Below are 12,599 nucleotides of genomic sequence, written 5' to 3'. Positions count from 1 at the left end.
GTGCAACTAGAATATGGTGGTGCCACTGCGGACCAATACAAAGCTAATGAACAGGCAAGAATTGAATCTGCAAGTTATGTTTCTTCAGTGTCAGTGACCTGAGAAGACAACAGATCACTATTGCAATGACAACTTGACCTGCAACTGTCTCCAGACAGCAGATTCCATAGGGAAGAAGTGCTGAAAATCAAGGAAGTGAGTCGCTTTGATTGTGTTCCTCTGGTCTGGTGACCTGCCTTGTTTCCGAGATTCACAGCCTTGGGGCCTCTTCTCTCGTGTCTCCTGCACAGTCCCTCTTGAATTTTTCCCTCATTATCAGCTCTGTGCACTTGGATTTGTACTCTCTCTTGAGAACTTGCATTCTGTCCAAGCCGTCAGCTTGGACAGGGTAATTCCATCTCAAACAATCCATTAGCAGTGCGTAGGTGCTGAGATGTTTACGCTGTGCATATACAGGTCTCTTTCAACAATGTGAAGTATAGATGTGATCTTGTAATATAAAGCACACCAGCATCTATCCATCCTGCCTGTCTCCTCTCATTGGTGGTGGTGGACCTTGACAAGCTTACTTGAGGTAGTTGAATTTGAAGTGTATGAAATATTCAAGTGAGGCTTTTAAAACAGTCTTTACACTATTGAAGGAAAGAACTATGGAAGAAATCACAGTACGGAAGGAGTACCTGTGATGATAACAATGTTTCTGCTAGATGCTAACAGAAGTCAAAAGAATCATGGAGTCTGTCACACAGGAGAGCCTTTTGACCACTGAGGGTGGGCACAAAATCTTTGGAGAAGCATTGGGAAAGACACTGCATTGTATCAGAGGCAACATGTGGGGAGAAAAGGTCTTCCCTTCAAAAGCCTGCCTAGAAGCCTAGAGTGGAGGAGAGACTGCCTCTAGGTACAGCACAACTGAGCTCCTGAAAAGAGACATAGACACCTTAGTTTTCCCTCAAAAAACCAAGACAACAAGAGAATTCCTTAATTCTGTAGGTTTTCCCAGGGCTGGGAAGAGAAATTTCCATCACCTAATTTAATCTGACCTAGTCTGAGTGCTAAGATGCACGTAGGAGCACAGCCTTACCCTGTAGTTGCAATGGGGTGGGGCTGTCTTGCACCCTCTGCTGGATCTGTGGGCCCTAACAGACAGGGCATCACCTTTTTTAGGGGTCTTCTGCTGGGACTTGGGGCCTAGCCTAATTTCTCACAGGCTGCTCGCTGTACCTGGTCTCTTAGAGCACTCGCACTTTCAAGCTATAGGTTCTTTATCAAACAACAATGAAGTTTTCTTGGCTGTAGTTCTCGCACAGAAGTAACTCGGAAATAACCTGATGCTTACCAATCGATTGTTTTTCAAATATTCTCTTTGTCCTCACCAGACAAGTCACTTTGAGATGTTCAGTCTACTCCTTGTATCAACTTTCTTCAGCCTAGGAACAAAATATTTTTTGATCTTTAGATAAATAAAGATGTCAAAGGAACTGTTAATTTGGGTAAGGAAACATGCCCAATGTGTTTGTGTGCCTGCATGGAAAGAGCTCTAAGGATGTGGATTATCTTTCCTGCTTGCTTTCTTCCCTTCTCCTTTCCCAAGCTGGAAATCCTCAAAAAACTGCTTTGGGTCCTGCTGCCTGGCTGTCTTCTCTCTGAGATCAAATTGGTGGCATCTTCCAAGCAGGGAATGTAATACAGTACTCTCTTCCTCCTTGGTGATATTCCCCATCTTACCTCTATGGCCATCACTTCTTACCTGAAGGAAGAAGGCAGAGCAAAAGGCCGACCTTCTTCAGAGAAACAGCTAGCCAAGGGCCTGGCACAGTCACTGTCCCCTAGCCTCGCTGCTGTTGGGGGAGAGCCAGCTGGCACCCACCCCAACTCACACCCAGATTTTGAGCTTGTGGCAACAGCTCTAACTTCTAACCCCAGAGCACTGTACACAAGTGATTCATTTCCAGCCGTCTGCTTTCCTTCCAAGAGTCAGCTGTCATGTGCCAGGCCCAACTGTGACTCACTCACACGCCTTTGCCTGGAGGAAATGAACACTTCAGAGATTCCTGACTTACAGGCCCCTCCTAAGCCAGGACTCACACTGTCTCCAAGATGATACAGCATAGAAGCATCCTGCTTTGAAACAGTCTCTATGTTGCTTGGCCAGGCCAGCACAAACGCCATTGTTTCCGAGAATGAGACCTAAGATAAAGGACAGTTGGCATGACTCTGATAATGCAAAAGCAAACTTAAACCACTGTAGCAAAACTTCCCAGAGCTTGGAGGTATTTGAGCAACTGTGGTTCTGAGTGAAAGATGGCCACTCACTGCTGCTGCTCCAGACTCCATCATGTGCTTGTGAGAGGATGTGGGATTTTGGGAACCTCAGGAACTGTTCCAGAAGTTTGCACACTCTGTGACCTGCCCAGCCTACTAAAGTCACACAATCAACACTTGGCATTGATCCTTATTTTCTCTGTCTCTTTTAAGTTTTAAAAGATTGGTGCTGTTTACAAATTATAGTTTTCCAACTAGCCATGTAATTTATTGCAAAGGTTGTTAGTTTTAAATGAGGGTCATGTGTGAGGAGGGTAGTTTGGCAACCACATCCTTACTCTGTCCCTTTGTGGAGAGGCTCTTCACGATGCTCTGCAGACTCCAGAATCAGGTTAGCTGTCATGGGCCTTTGCCAAAGCTCCACACTGCCAAGGCCACAGACAGATATATCACCTGTTGCCTAACTAAACTGAATGTGCCACTGGCAGCAACCCTGCTTTAGAACTCTCAACTGGTACCACCACTCCATCAATGTGTCCTAAGGATAACTATATAATTCATCTGGATCAATCAAACCAGAAAAGAAAAACCAAATAATTTTGAGTGTGTAGAGGGGCTAGAAACACCCATGTTCTGTTCTTACATACAAGTAAGACGTTACACAGCTACTGTGAAGCATCTAAGAGTGATGCTTTTATATCATGGACATTTATATTGTTAGTAGCCATTATATGGGCAAATATAATAATCATTTTATAAGATACCCGACTACTATATTTGTTATGGGATAGTACATGCAGTCAAATAGAGTCAAATTAATTTTGCAGATTAATCTTTATTAATACATGATTTCACCTAGATAACTTGGATTTTGAGATTGAATGCACACTTAAAGTTCGTGTTAAAACATGAAGATGAGAACATTTAAAATCGTTCCTTTATTCAATAAAGAATTCAAAACAAAGGGTAGCATCCTCATGAAGAATGCTAATGTCACAATGCCTCACACAGAAAGTTTGAAAATGACTTTGTGACCCCCCCAGGTGATGTACAGTGATCCTAAAACAAAACCTAATCAACTTAATATTTTGACATAATTTGTTGAAGAAATATAATAGTATACGGGATAAGGATGCCGTTGATTATTTATTGTGGGGAATTACTTACAAGAGAAACAGAAAACCCAGCTTAGTCTCTGCAGCTTTTCAAGACCTGACCAGAACCCCAAACAGAGCGAGAGACCCTCTCTTCAGTCCTTTATTCCATACCTGTACACACCTGTGACCATGCCCAAAACAGGCGTGGTCAGTGCTACAGGTACCTAGATGTCTCCCTATAATAATTTATAGTTAAACATAGTAAACTAATATTTAAACATAATTTCATGAGTTAAGCAATATTCTGAAATTTAAAAATGTTATCAGTATTCTCAATTGATCAAATTCACAAATACATTTAACATCTATTTTATTGAACAAAAGTTTCTTAAGCAACACAAAGAAATAACATGTTCTTTGCTCACAAGGACCTTTCTGTTTAAATAGGAAGGCACAGCTGACACAGTTAACAAAGCTTAATAGTGACTAAACAAACTATGTGCTTTAACTTAGGAGATGTTAGGGATACCCAGGGGACAGCTGAGGAACTACAGGTATTCAAGAAGAGGATAAGGACATTTGAAGCAGGTTCAATTAGAAAGAAATTTGCTGAAAGGGTGATGTCTGAGACAAACCAGCCATTAATAATTTTTCCAGTCTTAGGTAGGAAAGAGTACTAGTGATGTTGGTTGGGTTTGATAGTTGTGCAAGGGGCTTCTGGCTGCTTATTGCCCACGTGCAGCATTGGTAGGTCTCTGGGTCTCAACATAAAGAATGCTAATGGTCATTCATCTAATCACAATGGCCTATTACAATGCTGGTGCCCCCTCCTAGAAGGGCCAGGCAGGTTGACCTGAAGGTAAGAAACTACCTAATGTTGGATGTCTTGGTACAACATACCATATTCACTTTTAAGCTAGCTGTTTGTTCTTTGGTATTTTTATAACCTCACTTTTTTGGTGACATGTTTGTTAATAAGGAACAGAAAACTGCTCTCTAAGTCAAGATGATAAGAGTAGCAACGGTGAATTCAGCCTTGCTAGTATCTGTTGTTTGTGATCAAATGAGATGAAGTGGTGCCTCCAAAATGACTGAGACCTGAGATGTGAGAGCCTTGCTAAAGTCCAGATTCTTAACCTCCGGGTCTGGGGTGGGATCTGGATATCTGTGCTAATAAGTGCCTCTCAGAGCCATGGGTGTTTCTGAGCTAAAGACGGTGCAAAAGAAGCAGCCATCTTTCTCTGGAGAGATGGGTTTACATGATACCCTCATTAACCAATGTAGCTGTATTGTTGACCAATATCTTGTGTGACCTTTGTTTGTTCTCATCTGATTCTATTTTTGTTTTTAGCTCGAAAGCAGGAGATCATCAAAGTCACTGAGCAACTGATTGAAGCTATCAATAATGGGGACTTCGAAGCTTACACGTAAGTAGAAACAGACAAGTTAGCTTTGCTACCATACACAGGGTGAGTGTATTTTCTCTGCCATTGTATTTTTCAAAGTATCTGAAGTCCTGCATATTTAACCCCTGCTCAGCATGTTGACAAGAGCTTTATGTCATGTAAATGACAAAGGGCACTCAAGAAAGAAACAAATTGTTTATGATTTCAGAGACAGAACTCAACTTCTGATCTAAGGACAGGAAATGTCTTTGTGAATGCTACTTCTTTGTAATTACCCACAGTTCTGAATGAAAGTAGGGCATCAGAGAAATCCAGACAGGCAAGGATTTAAAAAGAAAGAAAGCAGAGAAGTGGGTTAAGGAATGTGTTGCTTTGCAGTTCTGCCAGGAATTGGGACAAGAAAAGATAATAAATGTTGATGCCAAGCATTCCTCCACCTGGTCAATCAATGAAGCTCAACTCCATCTGAGTCTGTTGAGTATGTTTTTATATTAAGGGGATTTTTGACTCATGAGGAGGATCTTATGCTAATATAAATAGTTACAGACTTCTGGATTGCATTTTATGTAAAGGAAATCACTATGCTTGAGAAAAATAGGACATTTTATTAAATAAGACATGAAGGGTCATTGCAAAGCTATTAGGGGATGTAAACCCATGTTTTATTCCTTACTACATAATCCCACTGTGTGAAAATAAATAAATAGATAAATAAATAAAATGAAAGAAAATGATTGATTCTAATCTCTAATTAGAAAATGTTTCTAAGTTTAAAAGCAAGAAAAATGATCATAAATGAGAAGATAAACTAATATTCCAACTGATAAAATTGGTATACACCACTAATTTTAAAAGCCAAAAACAAAACTAATGGAGAAATAACTTAGAAAAGCATTTACAAAATGTCCAGAGTTAGATCTTATACTATGGATAAGATTGGAAAGAAACAGAATTAGTAAAGCATATGAACTGAGCATTAGTAAACAAAAATATGTGACAAAATGAGTAAGGCTTGCTCATGTCCCTTACCTAAATGTGTGCACAAGCAAAGCCTGTGATAAAATTAAGCTCTCAAAAACCATGGAATCCAAATAAATCCACTCCACTTAAAATATGCCAAAAGCAGCAATAGAGGGATATTCACTATCCAAATACACACACACACACACACACACACACACACACACACACACACACGAGAGAGAGAGAGACAGAGACAGAGAGAGGGTGAGAGGGAGAGAGAAAGGGAGAGAGAGAGAGAGCAACATAAAATATGGGACAGTCACTAGATGTGGGTACTAAGTTAATATCTTGTAGATGTATATATACATCCTTGTAAGGGTTTTGAGTGTGTACATACAAACATGCATACACCTGAACATGTGTGTGAGAATCAGCTCTTCACTGTCATCTAATAAAGTACACTTGATAAAAGAAACACTAAAGGTTGGAGTTGGATCCCTATTGTGGCAGACAACAGCTCTCCCTTAAACTGTTGACTGATAATAACTCCATGCTGTAGAAACTGCTCTCTTTTATCCTTTTTACCATGACAACCTTGCTAGACCTCTATGAATCTCTAAAGAATAGGAAGGCTGTCCTGTAGAAGATAAAAGTTGTGTCTTGTTTTTGTTTCACCGACAGGGTGTAATTGTAGTCAGTAGGTAAGAGGTACTTCTTATTTCCACACAGTTTAAAGCAGGATATTTAAATAACTCGGTGTCCTGACAGCACATCGCCTCATCTTTGCCTAGAGAGGCCTGTCATTTGGTATAGATGTGTACTTCCAGGCCCCCAGATAATGCAATATTACTTCCTTTCTAAAGCTTATTTGTGAGGCCTGGGCAGCTCACAGCACCACCCCAACCAAGATGTCCAGAGTATGGTCAGTCTTTATTAATCGGAAGCCTGGTACAAAGGGATGGATGATAAATATATGGGTGAATAAATGATAGCTGTAGATGACAGATGGGTGGATAGATAGATAGATAGATGGATATAGAAGATAATGCATGATAGAGGAGAAAGAAAAAGAATAATACTTTCAAATATATTGTTTCTTTGCAAGGTAAGTTAAAAAGCTTCATTATAATGCACTCTATCATCTCAGAGCCAATGTGAGGTAGTATGAAGTTTGGGTTCACAAACTGGCAACTAAAACATATTTTATGGAGGTAATAATAACACCTGGCAGAACAAATCTCTGTTGCCATAGGAACACTATTCTTCCCACTTCACTCCTAAGGAAGAAATTATATATATTTGACTTGAGCTTAAAAATACCTGCCCAGTAGGCAGCGTGAAACAAAGTTCATTATTTTCCCTCTACTACTGCCTTCATCACGAAGGATAATTGCTGCGATTGGAGACCTTACAGTGTTCTTCCCAGGCACCCGCTTTGCATTCCTTTGTGTTTGGTTTAGATTTTTTGAAGTGGAGACTCATGTTACCCAGGCTGGCCTGGGACTCCTGTTAAATAACATGTGTGCACCACCATACCTGGTATGCCAGCACCATGTTCCATGAACTGTGCTACGCTGTAGGGAGTTAGGCTTGCAAATTTGTTTCCCTGATAAACAGTTAGAAAGTCTCCCTTCAAGGACCTAGGCCCTGCCCTGGACAATATGACAGACTTTGGAGAGTCTGTCTCCTCATCCTCCCTGGAGAGTCGAGTGGGGATTGGATGGGGGTTTGGGGGGGTTGGGGGAGGAGGGGAGGGAGAGGGAACTGGGATTGACAAGTGAAGCAAGCTTGTTTCTAATTTAAATAACTAAAAAATCATTTAAAAAATAAAGTTTCCCTCCAGTATTAAGCATGTGCACTTGACATTAAAGGGTTTCCACACATGCATTTCTCCTTTGTGGAAAATTAATAAATAGACCCAAATCCTTTTATTTATACTCAGAGTTCTTGCTGCCTCCCTGCAGCTGAAGACCTTTTGTATTAACTTTTATTTTAGAATTGAGTCTGAGTTGCTTCCTATTATGGTTTATGTTTAATAGTTCTTGATTGAATGAGTAAATTTCTCCAAAGAAAGTCCGTTGGTTTCCTGTGTATAGTTTAGAGTCTCATACCCCCTTGCTCAGTGCTGCTTATAAGATTAAATAGAAAGCTATTATACCCCTTTGAAGCACCTATTAATTTTATTTTAAATGTAAGATAATCTGTAAGCACATGTTCTGAGTAATCATGTGGACATTCCCAGGAAATTAAGACCAATGTTCTACCCTTTAAGGCAGTTACTGTATGGATGTTTGAGGAGGATGGAGAAAGTGGGTCCCTTAAAATCATTGCAAAAACTATTTATTTCCAAAGCCAAAGATGGTTTGAAAGGACTTAGAGTATGTCTTTGACTTTGAGAAAACTTGAAACATGAGAAACTTAAGTCATAAAAGTGGCTTGCACACCCAGTGCAACCCTGTTGTGAGCAGTTACCAGTTGGAGTTAACTTCTGGGTTAAGAAAGTGGTCACTGTTGTAGATTGAAGAGTATGCAGCTGGTTGGTGTTAACCTTTCTCTTTGGCAGAGTACCTTCTAGTACAATGAACACTACTCAGTAGGGATGAAGGCTCTAGGTAAGCATCAGCTCAACCTCTCTGTAGTCATTGAGAGGTAGGATGCTGTATTCAGCAATAGGACCTTACTATCAGCTTGACATGCATATTTAAACACAAGTGATTCTGTTTTCTAAACACGTGAACTAATTTTTGTTTCTGATTGACATAGCCATCTTTTCAAGTGATTTGAAATTTTCATGTATCTTGGTTTTCTCCCTTAGTATTGCCTTCACATGTGTAAATATGTATGTATCATTAAAGAATTAATTCATTTTAAAGCTTAATCTTGTTATAAACCCCATAACCTTATTGGAAGCACATCAATTATAGTTGTAGTAAAGGAATTCTAACAAATACCTGGAACATATAACAGATTTTGAACATTTTTTATTGTTAGCAAATGACATTAATACTGCATACTAGTGTTCTATCTATACATATTACAACAGCCAAAGTCAAATTCCTTTATTGTTACATTGTATTTACCTTCATTAGATGTTAGTGTCTAATTAGGAAGTGAACCAGGATAAAGCAAGATTAGCCGTGTGGTTTTTTTATTAAATGCTTAACTTGCTGTTCTTTAAGTGACAGGTCAGAAAAAGGATGAAAATTACCATATTAAGGGTCTTTTCACTTAGAAATCTACATATACTGTTTGTACCATATTTGAAGACCAGTAGATCTCATTGTCAGATCTGGGCACCAGTGGAAATTAATGGAGCACAAATTCTAAACAGTTAACAATTTGCACTTTGTTAAACAGGATTCAGTGTTCACAGATTCAGTGACATAATCAGTGTTATAAGGTCTCTTGTCCTTGATTATTTTGTAGTAGACTAATCTCAACTTACAAACAGAATAAATTTGAATATCATAAGCATATTACCTGAAATTAAAGAAAATAAATTGGTATTTCTAAATATCTTGACTTTTTTCAACTTTCAAAACTATCTTAATGATTAAAAATAATTGCCTTCAGTAAGTTTAAGAAAAAGAAACTTAAGTCAAGCATTAGAAAACTAAATAATCAACTTTGAGGATTGAAAAGCAAGCATGTTAGAAAGGAGGCGATTATGCTTGGACAGTTAACTTGGTTTTGTGCCTCTGTGGGTTCTCCACAAAATGACATTTTAGAGTCTACTTTTTGACTACCTTGTTAAGGTCCATGGTAGAAATTCCTATTTGGGATGTTTTTTAGAACCTCTTTTCTTCCCTGACTATAAACAAGAATGCTTAGACACAAAATAACCAAACTATCAGCACATTTACTCATGAACACTTTCTCTTACTGCAGAAAAATCTGTGATCCAGGCCTCACTGCCTTTGAACCTGAAGCTCTGGGCAACTTAGTGGAAGGGATGGACTTCCACAGATTCTACTTCGAAAATGGTAGCTATTCTACATTCTTTATCAACTTTTCTTGGAACTTCTTCCAGACTCTTTGCGTCTTTCCTGCAATGGGGATTTTTACCAACAGTATGTCCACCATGAATAGCTGTTCTTTTTGGGAACTGAAATATATCCATTTCAGACCTGAAAGCCCTTCATGTTTTGAAAAATATGGAAACACCCATTAAGACTGAGTGAATGGACAATATAAGCTATATAATGTTATGACCATGTATTACTTTGACTTTTTTGTAAAATGGTTAATATGGGGAAGAGAAACCACAGCCTTGATTCTCGGAGTGGACGAGCACTGCCGGCAAGTGTAGTGGTCATTTTCAATTTATGGTATGAAAAAACGTGAGCAATCAGCTAAGTGTTTCCACTCAGATTGCAAAGGTCTTAATATATTAGTGGCTCAGAGGAAATATATATCTTTCAGAAAACATACGTATTTCCAAAGCTGTTTCTGCAAATCAAAATAAATAATGAAGATAAAATCAAGCCAAAGGCTAAGTCTTAACAGGAATCCCCTCCATCATTTCACTTAGTCTTCCCAGCCTTACATTTTGCATTGTACTTCCATGATGTGTGAAAGGAATTCAGTCTTTTTGCCATAAGGTCCTGTTGAATTAAGGAGGAGCCGTATGATATATAGGGAAATTAGGTTCCTTTCTAGTGAGTAAGACAAATCTGCCTTAGCATGTGTTTTTACTGCATCAGTTTCTCTTTTTCTATGTGTGTTGTTACCTGTTTGCAAACAAACTTGCAATAATAGATAATGGTAAATTAATTTGTGTTAACAAGTCTTGGTTAAATATTCTCATACTTATATATTTCATCATTTTGATGGAGGCATCACATATCTCTTTCATCTGCCTGTCAATACCATTTTGTTTCTAGTAAAATAGTTTGTTATCCCATTAATATTTCACCCACTTCAACATTACACTATGCACTATTATTTTCTGTAACTGTGTACTCTCCAGAACAGGGTATTCTTTTTATGTCACTAACAATTCAAGTAGTTTAAGTAGGCATTGCCTGAGAATGAGAAGCATGTTTGGTTAACAACTCAAATAACTGGTCCTATTCTAATCTATAAAACACCATCAATAGGAATTGTGTTCAAAATCCACAAATCTCTTGATTGAGTGATTAGAAATGGTATAGCTATAATCCAAACACCAGATTCTGGAGTCTGGTGAAGAACATCTATTAATAATCAACTGTGTGGTCAAGCCGTGGGTTGTGAATTTTGACTAGCTGATCACAAATACATTCTTACCAAGTTGAAAAGTGATATGATGCAGAAACATATCCATGCAGGGAAAAGGTGGTTTTAAAATTGATACTTGAGATATTTCCTCATCCCACATCCTAACTACAGAAATACCACCTCAAGTCATCCTGGCAACCACCCCAGTGGGCCCTTCACAAAAAAAACAAGAATTGCTCAGTGTACCTGGGCCAGGGTTTCTCCAACTTTCTCCATAGGATGCCTTCTGATTCTAGCCCTTGCATTATAAATGCATCTGTGTAGCTTTTATGCTTAATCAATCAAAATTTCCTGAGTAGCAAAATTGCCTCTTAAGGAGATCAAAGGAAATGAAAAATCATCTATTTTTGTTTCTTTTTAATGCTTTACACAACACCCAGCACTCAGTTGGTGCAAATAGGTTAATGAGTTAAGGCATGAATGAATGCTATCCCTCCTTGATCTCAACTGAAGTTAATACTGATTTTACTATATGTAAGACCTTAATTTGTGTTCTTTTTATATTGTTCCCTTTCAGCTTTGTCGAAAAGTAATAAACCAATCCACACTATCATCCTGAACCCCCATGTGCATTTGGTGGGGGACGATGCAGCCTGCATAGCGTACATTCGGCTCACACAGTACATGGATGGCAGTGGAATGCCAAAGACAATGCAGTCGGAAGAGACTCGCGTGTGGCACCGCCGTGATGGGAAGTGGCAGAATGTTCACTTTCATCGTTCGGGGTCACCAACAGTACCCATCAAGTAAATATCTCCAGGCCGTCATATTTGTTAATGTGTCCATATTAGTGAATTTAGAAATTTAGAAAACAACGCTTAAAAAGAAAATATCAGATGTTGTAGCATGTTCACATCTCAGTATTCTTCCTCAGATGCCATATTTCATTTCCAAAAGACAGATAGTAATAATAATATCAGACAGGTATCCTCAATGCATCTTGTAGGTGCCTCTTCTGTGCTAGGTGCAAGGTGAGGTGAAATTTTCCATAGAAATCATATACTCTGATTAGGAAGGCAGTAAATCACTAAGACCATGGAGAAAATAAACTATGTACTTGACTTTAGACTTAGGTGCAATGTACAACAAAACATCCATACTCTGTATGAAAGACTGAATTCTGAGCAAAATTTACACAAGGAATACGATTTGGAGATATAAAAATGGAAACTACATGAGAGAGAGAGAGAGAGAGAGAGAGAGAGAGAGAGAGAGAGAGAGAGAGAGAATCCAAACCAGAGAAACATCATGAAGTTACAATGTTGAAACTTCATAAACATTAGAAAATGGGGCAGATTACTATAGGCTGGTTCACTGGAGTAAAGGGGAATGATGGGAAATCATTGTGTTAGTAAAATTAGATGAGAAAGAAGAGCATAAACAAAATCGGGTACAGCCTGACCCACTGATCATCACTTTCTAGGATCCCCGTTATTATTTCAAGATGTAGGATGTGGATCCTAGTTCTTACAAACAGCAAAGCCATTTCCACTTCTTTGTTTGCTGTTAAATTATCAACCACAGTGATTTTCAAAGGCCTTCTCTATCATTTTAGTCACTATATAGCACTGTTGGATATACAAAAAGAAATAAAAAGGATCAATAGAGA

At 38.7% G+C, this 12,599-nt stretch overlaps 1 protein-coding gene across 24 annotated transcripts in view; it reads left to right on the top strand.

The window, feature by feature from the left end:
- Positions 1-12,599, top strand: part of Camk2d (calcium/calmodulin dependent protein kinase II delta) — a 249,204-nt gene that overhangs the window by 232,976 nt on the left and 3,629 nt on the right. For 21 of the 24 annotated variants that reach the window (XM_040751902.1, XM_040751896.1, XM_040751880.1 and 18 more), the window contains 3 exons: positions 4,714-4,789; positions 9,620-9,714; positions 11,508-11,736. In XM_040751902.1, the coding sequence (XP_040607836.1) occupies positions 4,714-4,789; positions 9,620-9,714; positions 11,508-11,736 (400 nt within the window). Of the gene's footprint in view, positions 1-4,713; positions 4,790-9,619; positions 9,715-11,507; positions 11,741-12,599 lie in introns of those variants that run through there. The other 3 variants (XM_040751903.1, XM_040751901.1, XM_040751897.1) reach the window with 1 other exon arrangement.

This window comes from Mesocricetus auratus, unplaced genomic scaffold (genome assembly GCF_017639785.1).
Source record: "Mesocricetus auratus isolate SY011 unplaced genomic scaffold, BCM_Maur_2.0 Super-Scaffold_100009, whole genome shotgun sequence".
NCBI lineage: Eukaryota > Metazoa > Chordata > Mammalia > Rodentia > Cricetidae > Mesocricetus > Mesocricetus auratus.
This window is presented reverse-complemented; position numbering and strand designations above follow the sequence as displayed.